Source organism: Ochotona princeps, chromosome 29 (genome assembly GCF_030435755.1).
Source record: "Ochotona princeps isolate mOchPri1 chromosome 29, mOchPri1.hap1, whole genome shotgun sequence".
NCBI lineage: Eukaryota > Metazoa > Chordata > Mammalia > Lagomorpha > Ochotonidae > Ochotona > Ochotona princeps.
This window is the reverse complement of record NC_080860.1, coordinates 8,689,449-8,707,183: the sequence shown is the minus strand read 5'-3', so window position 1 is coordinate 8,707,183 and position 17,735 is coordinate 8,689,449. Positions and strand designations below refer to the sequence as shown.

At 50.6% G+C, this 17,735-nt stretch overlaps 1 protein-coding gene across 2 annotated transcripts in view; it reads left to right on the top strand.

Annotated features, from left to right (window-relative positions):
- Positions 1–5,849: 5,849 nt before the first annotated feature.
- Positions 5,850–17,735, top strand: part of FBXO21 (F-box protein 21) — a 31,683-nt gene continuing 19,797 nt past the window's right edge. For both annotated transcript variants that reach the window (XM_004597779.4, XM_004597778.4), the window contains exons 1-7: positions 5,850–6,116; positions 6,940–7,075; positions 8,354–8,448; positions 12,512–12,633; positions 14,841–14,987; positions 15,234–15,370; positions 16,930–17,066. In XM_004597779.4, the coding sequence (XP_004597836.1) occupies positions 5,878–6,116; positions 6,940–7,075; positions 8,354–8,448; positions 12,512–12,633; positions 14,841–14,987; positions 15,234–15,370; positions 16,930–17,066 (1,013 nt within the window). In that variant the 5' untranslated portion in view covers positions 5,850–5,877. The remainder of the gene's footprint in view (positions 6,117–6,939; positions 7,076–8,353; positions 8,449–12,511; positions 12,634–14,840; positions 14,988–15,233; positions 15,371–16,929; positions 17,067–17,735) is intronic.

The window sequence follows — 17,735 nt, the reverse complement described above, 5'->3', positions numbered from 1 at the left end:
CCGCATGCTCTTCCTCCGTATAGTTCTCATCTTTTACTCCGATGGGGTGCCACACACACGTCTCCGTATGCCTGTTTGCATTATGGTTAAAATATTAAAAAGTGGACTCAACGTGGATGGGCGTCCATTCTCTTTTGTTGGGTGGTGTACAGTGTGATTCACAGCGGTGCTGGTAGTGATGGAGTGGGGCAGAACGCCTTAGCAGGAAGCTGATAAAAGGGCAGCCTCCTGTATTCCCCAGGGCTGGCCCAGGCCAAAGCCACGAGCATGAGTGAGTGGCAGGAACCCAGGCACTTGAGCCTCATTTGCTCTCTTCCCAAGATACATTAGCTGAAAGCTGAGTTAGAAGCAGAGGAACCAGCACTTGAAGTAGCACTCTAATGAGGGATGTGAGTGTAATGTGGCAGCTCAACCTGCTATGTTACAACATCTACCTGTAAAGGGATATTTAAGTCATTGTGGAGCTATGTGGACTGCGGGTTTCTTGGTTAGGAATGGTGTATTGAAATGCAGTGGTAAAAATGTGCTTGGGATGTTTTTGCATTGCACCCTCCACTAAGTTACCAAGAAGAGAAAACCAGGGCTAGTATTGACAATCAGGTAGGAGCCCAATGGTCGATTAGTCAGTCTTTAAATGTTTTGACTTCTGTGTCTTCAGGGAGGGAAGGAGTGGGAGTTACTTCTTGCAAACTACATCAGCACCCAGGGATGAGGGGACAGTGGTCATCTGATGACATCTTAGAGACCCTGGTGTGGGAAAGAATGTTCCAAGGATATTACTTGGTGGTTTTGAGACATGTCAGCTTGGTTGCACCAATGGTGTTTTAATCACGTCATCACTAGCAGGAAATAAATCACTTTAGCAATGACCTCTAAGAGACAAGATGAAGTTCAACAAGCAGCAGAAGACTTTAGACCTCAGTAATTAGTCAAGTGATTAAACAACAACAACAAAAAAAACCCCACCAAATTCTTTGTATTCCTGGACCTTGGGGGAGTGGTTCTGGGGCGCATGCTCTCTGGCACCCTGTTCTCACCACTGTGACAGGGAGTTGATGATGGAAGCTCCCTTCCAGAATCTCAGCTCCTCCCTGATGGATGAGATCGAGGGTTCTGGGTCCATCCTCCTCATTCCTTCCAGCCTTGTCTCCTAGGTGGTGTGTGTGTGGGAGGGGCGCCTTAGAGGCAGACTCTAAACTCTGGCATGAACACAGTGTGTTGGAGTGACAACTGGACCCACTTGCCTTTTAAGTTTCAGGTCACTAGATGTGCAGGTAATAGCAGAAAGCTAGGGCAAAATCGACAAGGAAGGAAACACTGCTCGTTTGGTTCTCAGGAAGTGCCACCTTCCTTGGAAAGCATACACTGTCCCCAGATTGCCCTTCCAGAAACATCTCTTCCAAAGGCATCTGCGAAGTCTAGGGACTGGAGGAGGGAGAGGGAGTCCCTTGGACCTCTTTGCAGAGCATGCTGCAGCCCCAACAGCCTTCTCTGCCTCCTGTAAGTGCCCTACTCTGCCCAGATCTCCTTCCCATTTGCCCTGTGGTCCTGACCAGTTTTTACTTCTCCTGCCTCACTTTTGCTTCTGCCATGGCCTCTGCCTGGATCCCACCCCTCTTTGCTGGACTCTGCCCACCCATCTTCATGGCTGAATGTTGACTTCTAACACCTGGCACATAGACCATTACTGTGCATTAGTTGTGTGTGGATGTGTGTGTGGATATGTGTGTCTGCTCTGCGTGTCTCTTGTCTGTGACTACTCGGATGCTCACCTGGCATGCTGCATCATTGTGATGGGGGCTGGAAGGATGTAGCCATGAGCTGGGAAATGCAGGGAGCCCATACCTGCTGGACAAAACCAAGAATCGATGTGGCCGCCTAGGGAGTTGGGGCCTCCGGAGCTGTAAGACAGCATGCCTGTGGCACTCATTGTGTTCACCTGCTATGGCCTCACTGGAAGGCTAATGCAGACATCTGTGTGTCTTCCCTGTAGTGACAGCCCTGGGACAGCACTTTTTTTTTGCAGTGTCCACACTCCAAGTTTCCCATACTGCTTGGCTCGCAGCCCAGCTCCACTGCTACCGCTGCTCTTACCTCTCTCCTCCTGCCCTGCTCTTACAAAGGCCCTTGTGGCTATGCTGGACCCGCTGGACAATCCTGAGTAATCTTTCTTTCGCAAGAACCTCCTCATTGAAGGGGTGAGTGTTTGGCGCAGTGGGTATCAGAGTACCTGGGTTCAGGTTCCAGTTCCACTTGAGATTCCTTCTGCTTATGTACATACTGGGAACCAGTGGCTGATGGCTCAAGTACTTAGCTGGGTCCTTGCCATCACTTTGGGAGTCCCAGATTGAGTTCCAGGCCCCTGGCTTTGGCCTGGCCCAACCTTAGCTAATAGGGACGCTTGATGAACAAAACAGCAAATGAAAACAAGCCTCAGTCTCTGTGCCTTTCAAATATGAACTTAAATTTTTTTTTTAAATTTATGTCATGATATAACCATCCACACTGCTTCCAGAACTTTATCCACCCAAATAGAAACTTGGTACCTATTAAACAATGACTTGGGCTTCTCTCCCAACTGCTAATAACCTCTAGTCAACATGTTGCCTCCTTCACTTTGCCTATTGTGGTTGTCTCGTGGCCATGGGAGCAGATCGCATCATGCCAAGGGGGATTCTTTTCATGGCACCCAGTCTGTGTGGCCCATGCATGGTGTAGCAGGCATCAGGGTCCCATTCCTTCCTTTGGTTAGTAGCATTTGGTCGGCTGACTAGACCGCATCTCAACCCTACTAAATCTTGCCAGTGTTACAACATGGGACTGTTTGTCCTAAGAGTCTGGGCTCCATCCTTTTGAAATCTTGAAATCTAAGTCAGGGCACCTCGTTCCCAGCTGTAACCACCTGCAGGCCTGAGTTCCCTGTATGACAGGCAGCTGGCCAGCACAGTGTGTTCTCTGGTACCGGGTGATCCTCAGCTGAACTGGGGAGGAACAAAGCGCTGATGTGGTGGTTAAATTACCACCCTCCTCGAGAGCGTGGACTTGGCACCAGGCATTCTGGCAGGACAGAAGTCTATTTTCTCTGGACAATGTCTTGGTCATCATTTTAAGACCACTTGATTTGAAAGGCAGAGTGACAAATGGAGAGAGAGAGAGAGAGATCTTCCACCTTCTGGCTCATTCCCCCAGGTGGCTAGGGATGGGTCAAGCCAGTGCTGCTTTCCAAGGCAGTTTAGCAGGGAGCTGCACCGGAAATGCAGCAGCCATGATTGAACTGGCTCCCTGCCACGGGAAGCCAGTGCTGCAGGCAGAGGCTTGATATGCCCCACCGCAGCACCGCCCCCAGCGGTCATCTTTGATGGACAGAAAGCAGCAGTGGTCATCTTTTGGTCATTTTTGATGGACAGAAAGCAGCAGTGATTCTGAAGAGGGGGTCTCCAGTCCCCTCCCAGCTGTGGGCTGACCATCACCTAACTGCTGGGGTGTTGGGAAGCTTTTTATTTTTTTAAATTGCAGTCTGGATACTACTGGGGCCAATGTGGAAGCGGGGGATAAGGGTTGGGGCCACAATGGGGACCAAGGAAACAGATCCCAGCAAGGCTGAGTGAGCTTATTGTAGAGGAAGTCAGAGGGGCTTGCAGTAAAAACTAGGCTCCTGCCCAGGCTGCCCTGACTCCCAAATCACAAACTGTCACCCAGGCCGGGCTACAAGGGCTCCTGTGCTTGGCCTAACTCTCTTGGAGAATGGGGCTGGGATCCCAGTCCACAGGCCCCTGCACACCCTATGACCTCCCCCCAGGGACCATGGACACTCATCCACATCCCACACTTTGCCTGGAACCCACTTTCTCCAAGCACTCGGCTCCACACACTTCCCATGGATGTGCTCATTTAACCCCCAACCCCACAGCAGCCCCAGGAGGTAGGTTCTGTTATTCCCATTCTACAGATGTGGCAACTGAGCCTCAGACTTGCTAAGTTCACACAGCAGCTCAGATAGTCATAAGTGACAAGTGGTCATGGAGAATCGGCCACATGTGGGGACTATGCCCATTAGCCGGACACTCAGAGGTGATGCTGACAGGAGCCTGGTGGGGCAAGATGGACATTGAACAGTGACAAAGCAAGCAAACAAGACGACAAAATACTGGTGCCGATGGGGCGGGGGGTCAGGGGAGGGTGTATTGGAGATGCGGAGCCCTAGAGGGAGTGAAGGTACGATCGGATGTCCCTGGGATCATACCCTGGAGTGCGCTCCAGGTGGGGGAAATAGAATGTGTGAGAGCACCGTAAGTGGGAAGCAAGAGAGAGGAGCAGTGAGGGCGAGAACAGCTTCTGACTGGTGTGTGGAGGAAGCCGGGGCGTTGTCCCCCAGCAGCCACGTTAAGGAGTTTCAGCTTCATTTCCCAGGGCACTAGGAGCCACTGACAGCCTCACAAGGAAAGTAACTTCCATAGTTCACCCCTCTCAGGGCATCCTGAGGGCCACACGGGGTGGTGGATGGGGGATACTACGTTTCAGCCTCCATAGGCTGACAACAGATTGTTCCAACCCCACGTGGCCCTTGAACTCCTGAAGGTCAAGCACTCTGTATCTCCCAGGGCACACAGCACAGAGTGTGGCACTGAACTGAGCTGAGTTTAAAAAATAATAATAAGCTGACGTAGACACCTAGAGTACCCGCCAGCACTCCTGCTTTGAGAGACCCAGGCTGTAGCAGTCTTGTCTGACCCGGAGCCGGATACCTCCTTTTGCTTAACTGTGCGGTGGTTACCACTGTAAAATGCGCTCAGAGCAGTCAGACCTCTCTGCACCTGCTTGGGATTGCAATGCCCTTACAGTACTGCAGAGGGCGCTACTGAGCACAGCGCCCCATAAGAAGATGGTTTGCCAGAGCAGGCATTTGGCACAGTGGGTCAGAAGTTCAAGCCTCTGCTGGGACACCTGTGTCCTACATTTGAGGAATGGCGTTTGAGTCCCCAGCTCAGATTCTCAGCCTGCTTCCTGCTAATGTGCAGCATGGCTTTAGTGCTTGGGTTCCTGCCACCCACATGGAAAACCTGAAATGAGTTCCCTGGCTTAGCCCTGGCAGTTGTGAGCACTTGGGAGTGGACCTGGGGATGGAAGATCTCTATCCAATCTCTCTCTCTCTCTCTGTCTTTCAAATACATTGAAAGATAAATGAGTGGGGTCAGTGCTGTAGCACAGTAGGTTAAACTTCCACCTGTGACACGGGTATCCTATATGGGCAATGGTTCAAGTCTCAGCTATTCCACTTCCAATCCAGCTCTCTGATAGTGGCCTGGGAAAGCAGCCAAGGATGGCCATGTGGGAGACCCAGAAGAAGCTCCTGGCTCTTGTCTTTACGCTGGCCTGCCCCTGTGTGTTTGGGCACTGAAGCAGAGGATAGAAGATTCTCCTAACATGTAAAAAAAATTTTTTTAACAATTTAAAAAGAATAGTTTGCTTTCATAATGTGGTTAAGAGCACAGTCAAGCTGAAGTCAGGTGGACCTGAATTAGAATCTTGCTCAAAGGCTCCTGGGAGAGTGTTGTGGCCTCCCTGGCCACAGTTGGGCATCTGTGGCTTGGGGAGATTTCTGGCAGCATGCAGTGAGTTCACGCACAGAAAGCACTCAGCACTCATGAACACGTACACGGTTTCCATACCTGCCAACTTTAAAAACCTCTCTTTCTTTAAAGGAAAGATGGACGTTCCTAGTGTGGCCTCCGGGGCTTCTGCCAGTTGGGAATGGGGTGGGGGTGTGGCCGCGGGTGGGCGGGGCGACCCAGGGCCCCGCCCCGAGGCGGGTGGGCGGGGCGACGCGGGACAACGCGGTGCGCGTGCGCGCGCGACAGTCCCAGGTACGCGGACAAGATGGCGGCGGTAGCGGTCGACAGCGCGATGGAGGTGGTGCCTGCTGTGCCTGAGGAGGCCGCGCCCGAGGCCACGGGCCTCAGCTGCCTCGTCAACCTGCCGGGAGAGGTGCTGGAGTACATCCTGTGCAGCGGCTCGCTGACGGCCGCCGACATTGGCCGCGTCTCCAGCACCTGCCGGCGGCTGCGCGAGCTGTGCCAGAGCAGCGGGAAGGTGTGGAAGGAGCAGTTCCGGGTGAGGTGAGCCCACCGCCCCGCGCGCCCGCCCCGACACTCCGGCCCCGTCTCTCGGCTCGCGCGGACCCCCAGCCCCAGTGCCCCTGCTCGCGGCCGCCAGACAAAGGCCTCGGGCCGGCCGCTCTCGGCCCCGCGGGGGCCCCCGGTACCCAGATGGCGCGTCCGGGAGCGCCCGGCGCGGGGTCCCCGCGGTCAGGGCCGACGCCGCCGCCTCGCGGCTTGTGCGCCTTGCGCGCCTCTTTTGTGCCCACCGGGACCACGGGGACGCAGGGGCTGGCGCGCGTCGCCTCCCCGGCTCGGCTGGGGAGCGCACGGATTTCGGGGTGTGTGTGTATGGGGGTGCGGGGAAGTGCCGGGTGTGACCTTGGGCGGGGACGGGGCGGTGGGGTGGGGGTGCGCCCCAGGCGTCGGCTGGGCCGGGCTGAGGTCCTTGGACCTCCAGCATCCCGTGGTTCTCACCAGAGACGACGTGTGGGAAGCCTGCACCCCAAGCCGGCCTCCTAAAGGAGGCGCGCCATCCATGTTTACTGTCATTGTCATCCTTGTTGCTGCTACCACCGCTGTCCCCATTTTATAGACAGAGGGGGGGACGCGCGCGTGCTCACACACACACACACACACACACACACACACGGCCATCGTGTCGCCACGCCAAGGTCACTCCGTAAGGCGAATGCGTGGGAGCGGGATGTCGTGGGTCGGTTGGACCTAGAGCCATCCCAGGACCCGCGTTATCCGCACCCCACCCTCCCAGTCGGGACCCCAAAGCTGTCCCCCGTTGCCTTGGAGCCTCTGCAGCCGGGGCTGCCCTGTCTTCTCCTTGTAGGTGGCCTTCCCTGATGAAACACTACAGCCCTACCGACTACGTCAATTGGTTGGAGGAATATAAAGTTCGGCAGAAAGCTGGCTTAGAAGCCCGCAAGATTGTAGCCTCGTTCTCGAAGAGGTTCTTTTCCGAGCACGTAAGCAGCTGTGGCTGTGAGCCCAGCTTCTGCCTGGTTGTGCGTGCGCGTGTGTGCGTGTGTGTGTCCGTGTCCGGACCTGCAGGCATTAGCTCATCCTGCTCCGGTGGTGGCTCCCTGGCTTGCCGTGAGAGCCATTGTGTCCTTTGCCTCCCAGCCAGCGACACGAAGCCATTTGTCCCTGCTGGCTTCACTTTTCTAAAAAAGCCGCAGGGGGGTGGGCAAGAGAGTGGGCTGGCGGGAGGTGCTGCAGCAAGTCTACATCTCCATCGGTGGGATTTCTCTTCGCCAGGACTTCAGCTAGCTTCTTGTTTTGATAACCTCCACCTGATCCCTCCACGATGGAGCACTCAGATTTTTCTGTCGTTTTCCCAGACGGGTGGATGATCTGTGTGTGTGATTTCTTCTGGCTTTGCAGATTATCTACCCAGTAGTGAGCTGCCTTATTTGTAAAAAGTGGCAGCAAATTAAAAGCTTCCTATACACCTCAGACTTAGAACTCCCTCGAATAAAATGATTCCTGAGGTTTTCTTTTCAGTAGTGCTAAAATGGCAGGGTGTGTTTGCACAGAGCATCCTTGTGCTGGCAGGGCTTGCTGCAAGCAGCTAGATGGTCGTGGTGACTAGTTGGTAGCGGCCACTGCTGGGCCAGCCGGTTCCAGCTGCAGTTGGAGCCCCCTCTGCCTTTGTCTGGTTGTGATGAATTGTTGTGTTTGTTCCTTCACTCTTGCTCTCTCCCTGCGCCACTGCTTAATTAGAAGTGTGTCAAGGACTTTGAACACCACAGGAGCAGACTTCAGATGGGATCTGTGCCTGGGTGATTGCATGGCTCTGGAGCCATGTGTTCCTGTGTTCTCGGCATGCCCACAGGTTGACCTGAACCGTCCTGGCCACTTTCATAAAGGAAAAGTGGAGAACTCGTAGAATGGTCAATCTGAAGAGCCTAAATACCCAGCAGGCTGGAGGAGTTGCCCAACTCCTAGGCTTATCTCTGGCCGTCCTCTCACGCAGACACAGCATTATGTGTGCGGTGGGAGAGAGTGATCCCGAAGGGGAGGCTTTGGAACAGTTGTCCTTGTTTCAGAGTGACTTGGCTTCACCTTAGAATGTGGAGTTAGCAATTTCAGACATTCCAGTCTATGGAAACGTAACTCGTGGACGAGTGACAGTCTCTGAAGGTGTTAGGGTGTGGGGGAGCTGTGAGCCCTGTCCCTCTGAGTGCGAGTGACAGCTGCGTGAGTGCTTATCCCTGAAGCCTCTGTGTGTGTCTTCCTCTTAGGTTCCTTGCAATGGCTTCAGTGACATTGAGAATCTGGAGGGACCAGAGATATTTTTTGAGGATGAACTGGTGTGCATCTTAAATATGGAAGGAAGGTAAGCCTAACTTTAGTGGAGGTTTTGCTTGTTTGCTTGCTTACTCGTTTTTATCATAACCTCAAAAAGAATTATTGTGATTTGTGTGGGGCTGAACCCTGGAACATGTTTTGCTATATAAAGAAATCTTGCAGAAATCCTTTTGGAAAGAAAAGGGAATTAAGGCTTGGTCCCACTGTGGGTTACATACTGTGCTTTGTAAGTAGTATCTATTAATGTCATCAGATAATACATTCTCCCTTAATCACCTCTCTACCTACCTCACTGGTTGTGAACTGATACTTTTATTTTTAGAAAATAATTTCTTAAGCTTGTCTCAATGTGATGGATTTTTTATTTTATCTTTTTTTACGGTTTGTGCATTTTGCTAGGAAAGATCTTGCTTTTATCTGGGCCGCCTTCCTTTTATCTCCTGCTCAGTACACTGTGGCCCTGGGGTGCTCTCCTGACCAGCGAGACTCCATTATCTCCTCGGTGCTGCTTGGAATGTTTTATGCCATATGTTTTCCACTGCGAAGATCAATTTCCAGATTACCTGGAACATGACTTGGCTTGCGGCCTAACCTGCCCATGGGGAAGACTCTGTGCCCCGCAGGCTCCGAAACTTCACTGTGGAGGGGGGAGAAGCAGGGCCGCCTGGCGTCTCCCTGGGCGAAGCCAGCATGAGGCAGGGCAAGGCTTAGGCCGTCCTGCTGTCTTTAAGGGCTTTGGGAGCTGTCTGTTAGCGGAGCAGCTGCCGGGGAGAGCTAAGATGTGTCACTATCCCAGGCCTTGGGTGAGTGCGGATCAGGAGGTCATTTTCCCATTTCTATTTTGGTTTACCTATAAATGTGTTGCGGTATGATCTAAGACTCTGTATCACACAGCCTTCAGAATAAAAACCCACCTGTGTCCCGCTCGCACGTGCACCTCGAGATCCCCAGGCGTGGCCTCCTGCCCACCTTGCCTGTGCTGCCCTGGTCCAGTACACAGCACACACGGCTGTTTATGCTCTTTCCCCCTTCTGCCCTTCTCCCTCCGTTGTTCACGTCCCTAATTTCTAGTAACAGCCCAGGGTGCGTGTTCTTCCACGCTAGTAGATAGTGGTATGCGTGGGGGAAGGAGGTTGTTACGTCACAAAGTTGAGATCAATTACTGGATACTTTTCTACACTCTTGTCCTCACTCAACATTACCTTATTGAAATCCATCCTAGTCAACTGGTAGAAAAATCGGATTCACTTTTGTGAGTGGCTGCCTCGTGTTTTATAGCATGTACCATAAAGTGTGCAGCTGTCCCCTGCTGCTGGGTACTTTATCTTTCAAATTGCATCACTGTGATAAGTAATATTTCTGATGATTTATTTTTCTCTTTCTTTTTTTATTGTTTAATGATTTATTTGGAAATTGGAATTGGAGAGGGGAGGTGAGGAGACAGAGAAAGAGAGAGAGCTTTCATCTGCTGATTCACTCCCCCGATGTCCACTGGGGCCAAGGCTGAAGCAGGGCAAAGCCGGAAGCTTCATCTCCGTCCCCCTGGGGTGGCAGGGGATGCTTGGACCATATTCCTCTGCTTTTCCCAGGACACAAGTTGAATCAGCAGCCATATGTAATGTTTCCTTTTCCTTTTAAAAAACATTTATTTATTTACCTGAAAAGCAGAGAGAGTCTTAATTTTCTTTTTTTTTTTTTTTTTTTTTTTTTAAAGATTTCTTTTATTTTTATTACAAAGTCAGATATACTGAGAGGAGGAGAGAGAGAGAGAGGAAGTGGAGCTGCCGGGATCAGAACCAGCAGCCATATGAGATCAAGGCGAGGACCTTAGCCACTAGGCCATGCTGCCAAGCCCAAGAGTCTTAATTTTCTATTTCAATTGGATGATATAATCATAAGATAAATACAGAAGAGTAAAATCCCATGAAGATGCAGGGAAAAACTTCAAGACTGGGAAACGTGCACCATGAGATAGTAGAACATATAATAAAGCTACTTGTAGTCAGGACATCATAGCCTTTCAGTAAAAATAAGATCACCAGCAGCAAAGGGCAGTTCGGAGATGTGTCTAAGAATAAAAGGAAACTTACGCTCTTGAGGTGAAGAAGTTCCATTAATAACTGGTACTGAACAAAACACATGTCCAACTGGGAGGAAATAAAACTTTTAGCATACACCAAAACGGCAAATTCCAGAGGATTAAACTAAATTTTCGAAGACAATTACCATGAAAATCCCTTAGAAAGATACACTGTACTTTCTAGGGAAAACCTCCTTAATTCAGACCGATATTGCAGAAGCAGCGGAAGAACATAACTAAATGATTTTATCATTTTAAACATTAAGTTCTGTGGGACTGGCTCTGACTTTGGTAGTCCTCTGGGAAGTGAGCTAGTAGGTGAAGGATCTTTCTCCCCCATCCTTTCTCCTTGCCTTTTAAATTAGTAAAATTTTTTAAAAAGCTTTAAAGATACATGTTTTTCATTTTAAAAAGCAGCTAAAATAATGGTAAAATAGTGTTTTTTACTTAACAGATTGACCAAAAAAAGACTGGAAATGTAGCAGCCAGTGAAAATATACATTGTTAATCTTTTTAGAATGAAGTATGGTAGGTGGTTTGTGCTTTGGCCTGACATATATTTTGAGCTAACAAAATGACAGGGGGTGTACGACACTGAACATGTTTTGGGGATGCTGGTTTTGTGGTGGACTGTGTTCATTGTTGGAAAATGCTTATTGTTTGGAAATGGAGTGCACAAGAGATAATGAGGGACACTCCTGCACTCTTCCCTGATCCTCAGACCCCAGATTGCATCGCAGAGTTACAGAGAGAAGGGGCTGGATCGGTCTGATGCTGTGAGCCAGGGCCTTGTTTAGGCTCTCCACATGAATGCAGGTGCCCAAGCTCCTGGACCGTCCTCCACTGCTTTCCCAGGTGCATTAGCAGGGAGCTGGGGCAGAAGTAGAGCAGCCAGGTTGCAGCTGACACTCAGATGGGGTGCTGACACTGCAGGCAGCGGCTTTACATGACGCCAGTCCCAGTGACTGGTTACTGAAAGGCGGGTGGCTTTGGGGGCAGGAGCATGTCTCAGGAGCCCCTAGAAGTCTGAAGGTGGTAAAGTATAGCAGGTGGATAACAGGAGCACTTCAGAGTGTTTGTGAGAAAGTGGAATTAAAAGGTTTACTTTGGTGCATTTTTAAAATCCAGCTTTTGTGCAATGCAGATTTTCCATATATTATGAAAAGTGAACTTTTGCATCAGATCAGCTCATGCTATTTACATAGAATTTTTTGGAATCTGTACCTTTGTACAGATCTGGATTTCTTTTTTTCTTTTTTTTTTTTTTTTAATTTATTTATTTATTTTATTACAAAGTCAGATATACTGAGAGGAGGAGAGATAGAGAGGAAGTGGAGCTGCTGGGATTAGAACCAGCGGCCATATGGGATCAAGGCGAGGACCTTAGCCACTAGGCCACGCTGCCGAGCCCCCAGATCTGGATTTCTGAGAACTCTGCTCTTGAACATAAACTGGTTTCAGCAGTGTGAACAAACAGTACTTGACATTGTGAGCCCAGAAGAGCTTGCAGTGGCAGCAGGTGTAAGGGAGAAAAGCTGCTGCCCAGGGCTCCAAGGCCGAACTTGGTGCTGCTCCTGGCTCCTGCATGGTGCAGCAAGCCTCTGGGTGCTGACCAGGGCCCCAAGACCAAACTGGTTGCTTCCTGGCTCTTGCCGTGGGCACAGTGAGCCTCTGGGTGCTGCCCTGGGTCCTTCCGTGGGTGCAGTGAGCCTCCGGGTGCTGCCCTGGGTCCTCCCGTGGGTGCAGTGAGCCTCTGGGTGCTGCATCCTTCAGTGAGTACAGCCGGCCTCTAATATGCCTCTCTTTCCCTTCTGCCAAAGGTTGGGCAAGGCAGCCTGAGACTCACATTTGAGCAGTGCTGACTGAGGAATGGTCTGGTGTGAAGGCTCATGGGCCTCCACTTCCCTGCTGGCAAGTGCCACACCACTGGGAACTACCTCTGTGATTATATAGAAACAGGTAGTTGGAGCTTTAAAATCTGAATTCTTAGCTCCTTGTTCATTTTTTGCAGGAAGGCTTTGACCTGGAAATACTATGCAAAGAAAATTCTTTACTACCTGCGGCAGCAGAAAATCTTAAACAATCTGAAGGCTTTTCTTCAGCAGCCTGATGACTATGAGTCGTACCTTGAAGGTGAGTCTTTCTCCATGTGCAGTGATGTTCCCATGGGTGTGGAAGAGTTGGCTCCAAGAGCAGTCCCTGGGGAATACTATCCCCACTGGTGGAGAGGGGAGATGCCAGCTGGGCAGCAGGTTGTGCCCTCTCATCAGGGAAGAGGACAACGCTGGCAAGTGTGGAACAGAGCTTTTGTCAGTCTTTAGCTGTCACCAGGGGGACAATGCTTTTTGAAGATGCGTAACTGGTTCAAAGTGGGAAGTAATGTTTGGGCAGCTGAGGTGGGTCGGCTATTCATGCAAGCTTTAAGCATCATTTCTCCATCAGAAGCAAATGTCTTCATTTGAGTGTTTGTGTGACCATTGCAAAGCCCTTAACCCCTGGGTGGATTGTGATGAGAACATTATGTTCTGTGCCTCGGTGCCTGTGGTCCATGAGGGCAAGCACAGGAGAAGCCAGCCCACAGCAAGGTGGAAGGAGTAACGAATGGGAACAAGATGTGACTTCATTTTTTAAAAACTGTTTTTAATTCCTACCATGTTACATAAACACTGCCATAAATTATGGTTATGAAATATGGTTCACTCTCATTCCCTGCTCCAGTGAGTTCACTGATTGGGTTTTTTCCTCCTCTTTTCCCATTTACCTCATGGTCTGTCCCTGCTCTGCTGTCGTGCTCCCACTTGCTGTGGCTTCTGACAGCAGCATTCTGAGCCTTCATCTTCGTGAGCTTCTGTCCCCAACTCCCTGTGAATCCGCTAGCATGCACAATGGCTTCCCCCCTGTAAAATGTCTACCTGCCATTCTGTGCCTTCAAAAATGTGGTTCTTGACCTAGTTGTAGGCCTTTCCCAGTCCTTCCCACAGTGCCTTGTTTGCCTCTGCCAGGCCACGGTCTGGACAGAAGACCTGCAAACTCACCTGGCCTCACTTCCACATGTGTGGAATCCTGCTTTCAATTGCTTCCAATTGAAAAACCATTTGCCCTCTGGAGTTGAGCTCCGATCTCGCCTCCATCCAGCTTTGACCAACTGCTTGTGGAAGGGACGCCCCTCCGAGCTACTCCTGGACCGCAGTGGATGGTCTGACCAACTGCTTGCAGAAGGGACGCCCCTCTGAGCTACTGCCGGGCCGTTCCACAGTGGACCATCTTGTGTCTGTTTCTCTCACCAGACACTCAGTGTGTTGTACTCACTCTGCACCCCCCAGGGCCAGTGCAGGTGCTTGCTGGCTGTGTGAAAGCCTGATGCCTTCCATCACTGATGGGAAATCTGTTTCCATTGCTTAAAATACCTGTCTCACCACCCATATTTTCTCCTAGGCACTGGGGCTAGGAGTTAAGAAGCGTTTGATAAGCTTTATTTCCTGTGCTGTTTCCTGTGGTTTATGTATGCAAAATTTTTAAATTTTTTTATAGAACTTATATATTTTTTAGGAAGATAGTTTTTAAAAAACAATTTATTTTATTTATTTGAAAGGCAGAGTTACAGAGGCTGAGCCAGGCTTCTTGCAGTTCTCCCATGTGGGTGCAGGGGCTGAGGGATCTGGGCAATCCTTTACTGCTTTCCCGGGCCATGGATGCTTTCCCAGGGAGATGGATCAGAAGTGGAGCAGCCGGGACACAAACTGGCATGCCCCTATGTGATGGTACTACGCCACAATGTTTGGCCCAAGGGTGGCAGTTTTTAAGAGAGTGTCTTCACTGTACTCTGCGATGTTGAGCTGCAGCTCTCCAAGTCCAGCTGTTTCTCTGGTCTCAAAGTAGGACTCTGCAGAGCCCGTTTACCTGGAGAGGTGCACTGTGCTGAAATGTCCAGTCACCAAGGGCTTTCGGCTTTGTTTGGTCAAGGAGCTGTCTCTGGGTGTTGAGAGTTGGGTTTTGCGTCTGTAGGAGAGTTGGGGAGACACGCCCTGAGAGGTCTCCTTGGTGCTCTGTTCCTCTTTGCAGTAGGGTCTAGGAATGTGCTGTGTATCACCGTGGCTTTAGTCCGTGACCAATGAAAGAGGTTTGGATTATTGGAAAAAAAAAAACTGTGTGCAACTTCCTTTGCTAATAATGTTCCTGCTCCAGAGTGTCTTAGCGCAAAGCCTGGCCTCCAGGATAGAAGCTTCTAGGCGATGGTGTGAAGGCTACAGAAGGCTACAGCCCAGAATGTCTGAGGTCCAAGAACAAGCTAGCACAAAGTAGAAGGCGGAGTTTACCCCGTAGCCCTTGTTTGTGCTCAGGTGCTGTGTACATTGACCAGTACTGCAATCCTCTGTCTGACATCAGCCTCAAGGACATCCAGGCCCAGATCGACAACATCGTAGAGCTGGTCTGCAAAACCCTTCGAGGCATCAACAGTCGCCACCCAAGCTTGGCCTTCAAGGCAGGTGTGGAATTGCTTTGTATCCAGGTCTACTGGGAAAAGAAAACCTAGAGTGGGGTCATTTGGGAAGTGTGGCAGTGTGTTCCTGTGATGTGACAGAGTGTGTGCCCACGGTATTGGAGACCAAACCATTGTCTGCTTATCTACTGCAGACTCTGACAGAGTGCTTCTAGACTGTTGCTCTTATGGGGGGAAGCGGTTAGGGTTCCTAAGGGTGCCGGTCATGCCTCATCTGTGCTCTCTGTTTCAGGTGAGTCTGCCATGATCATGGAAATAGAGCTCCAGAGCCAGGTGCTGGATGCCATGAACTACGTCTTGTATGACCAACTCAAGTTCAAGGGAAATCGCATGGATTACTACAATGCCCTGAACTTATACATGCACCAGGTGGGTACAGGTGCAGTCAAGACAATCCAGTCAGCCTGTCTGCAGGTCCATGTGTTCCAGCAACTGCACATCCAGAACAATGAAGAGAAAGCCGTAGCTGTGTCTGTGCTGAACGTGTGTACTTTTCTCCTTGTCACTGTTGTGTAAGCAGTAAGAGTGTAAGAACGGGGCCCCTCATGTTAGGTACTATGAGGAATCTCGGGACGGTTCAAGGTAGAATCTGTGCATCTGCTGTGTCTTTGCATGTAGGAACTGGAGCTCCCTTGGGCCTTGAGACCCTTGGAGGTCCAGTGGCCAGTGCCCCGAGGACATTCAGGGCCAGCTTTGTGTGGTGCCTTGGTAAGCTCACCTGTGGTAGAATGCACGTGTCTTCAGGACAAGCTCTGGCCTTCCCATCTCTGAGTGCTCCGTGAAAACACTTCTCTCCCTCCTGCAGGGACACTTCTCTGAATTTTAACTGTTTCACCATGGCATGTCCTTTGTCTGCAGTCCCGAGATGAGTCCCTCACTAGCAGTAGCCGTTTCCTGACTCAGTTGGCCTGTTCGTGTCCTGTGGGTACTGAGGCTGGTCAGTGCTGTTTAGGCTGCTGCTGGCCTGTGGGAAGCAAGCTGGGACCTGGCTGCATCAAGTTGATGCGTTTTGGATACTTTCTGTTTGCTTCCCATGTGGCTCTGTTTTTCTTGCTCTCTGCTACTTTGATGTCATTGTGTCATTGTGTCAAAGGGCTTCTCCTCCAAATGGTCTTCAGTGCTTTCTGGAAGGAGAGCCCAAACAGGGCTTGGCGCATTCTCGCTGTGAAGGGCCACGCAGTAGGGCATGTGCTGTGTCAGAACTCCCTGTCCCTGCAGTGTGCCAAGAGGCACAGACAATACACAAACAGGAAAGGAGCCTGGCCTTGGTGCAGCCCACTGTGTGTATGCATGCTGATTTTCATTTCATGTGACAAAATAGTATTCCTTTGATTCCTTTTTCAAACAAATGAAGAGTAAAAAGCCTTGTGCAAGCTGTATAAAAAAATAGTGGTGGGCCTGGGCCGTCTCTGTGGTGTAACAGGTTAAGCTACTGTCTCCAATGTGAGCATCCCATATGGGCACCGGTTCAAGTCCTGGCTGTTCCCCTTCCAGTCCAGCTCCCTTCTAGGACACCTGGGAAATTAGCAGAAAATGATCCAAGTCCTTCAACCCCCGACCCGTGTGGGAAACCTGGAAGAGGCTCCAGGCTCCTGGCTTTGGCCTGGCCCAGCTGAGGCTCTTGTGGCCATTTGGAAAGTGATCCAGCAGGAAGAATATCTGTCCATCCCTGTCTCTGCCTCTCCCTCTCTCTAGCTGCCTTTCAAATAAGTGACTAAATTAATAAATTCTTTAACAAAAAATAGCAGTGAACTGGATTTGGCTCATGGGGTGTAGTTTATTGGTTCCCAATCTAAGTAAACAAAGTAGTTCTTCCCCTAAGCCTCCAACCCTGCATCTTGTCTGCCGTGCAGTAGACAGGAGTGTATGTTGAAAGAATAAGAAGGACCTTTCATCTCTGTGAACTGAAAACATTTTGCCTCCTGTAGGTCCTGATTCGCAGAACAGGAATTCCGATCAGTATGTCTTTGCTGTACCTGACAATTGCCCGGCAGTTGGGAGTCCCGCTGGAACCTGTCAACTTTCCAAGCCACTTCTTACTAAGGTGGTGCCAAGGGGCTGAAGGGTAAGACTCCTGTGACATGTCCTGTGTGGTCCTGGGGACTTGGTCGTGGTGTGCCGAGTTAGGTGCGTGCCGACAGCTTCCCAGTTAGGCGAACTTGGGGATGGAGCTGTTCTGTGTCTTACCTGTGTGAGTGTCAGTGTTTGGACATGGTACTGTGCAGGAGACGCACGGGGACTGCTATCATGGGAGACTGGGGAAAGGCACCCCAGATCTTTGTGCATTCTCGACAACTGCCTGTTAATCTAGTCTTGTGGCTGTTAAAGTTCCCTGGTTCTAAAACAGATGGAATCTTAGGTTCTGAAAGGTAGTAGTATCCTGCCATGAAATCAGCTTCTTAAAGAAAGAAGATAAAAATTAATTACTTAGAACCTGTTCTTTGAAGTTGTTTGCTGGTGATGAACCCTGGTACACTTTGATGGGTTTGTGAACAGTGCAGAATCGGACATTGTTGAGCCATGAAGTCAGACCCTGCTCTCCCCTGAGCCCAGGTCTCTGGAGAGTGGGAGCAGGGCTGGACAGTGATTCATAGAAGGCAGTTCAGTGGCAGACACTGCCTGCTGAAGTGCAGCAGCGCAGCTCTCGGTGGCCGCACAGCGTGCCAGCCCGAGGCTAGGTTGCGCTCAGCAGGTCTCAGACTACCCTGTGTGTCAGCTGAGGCCTGAACCCTGC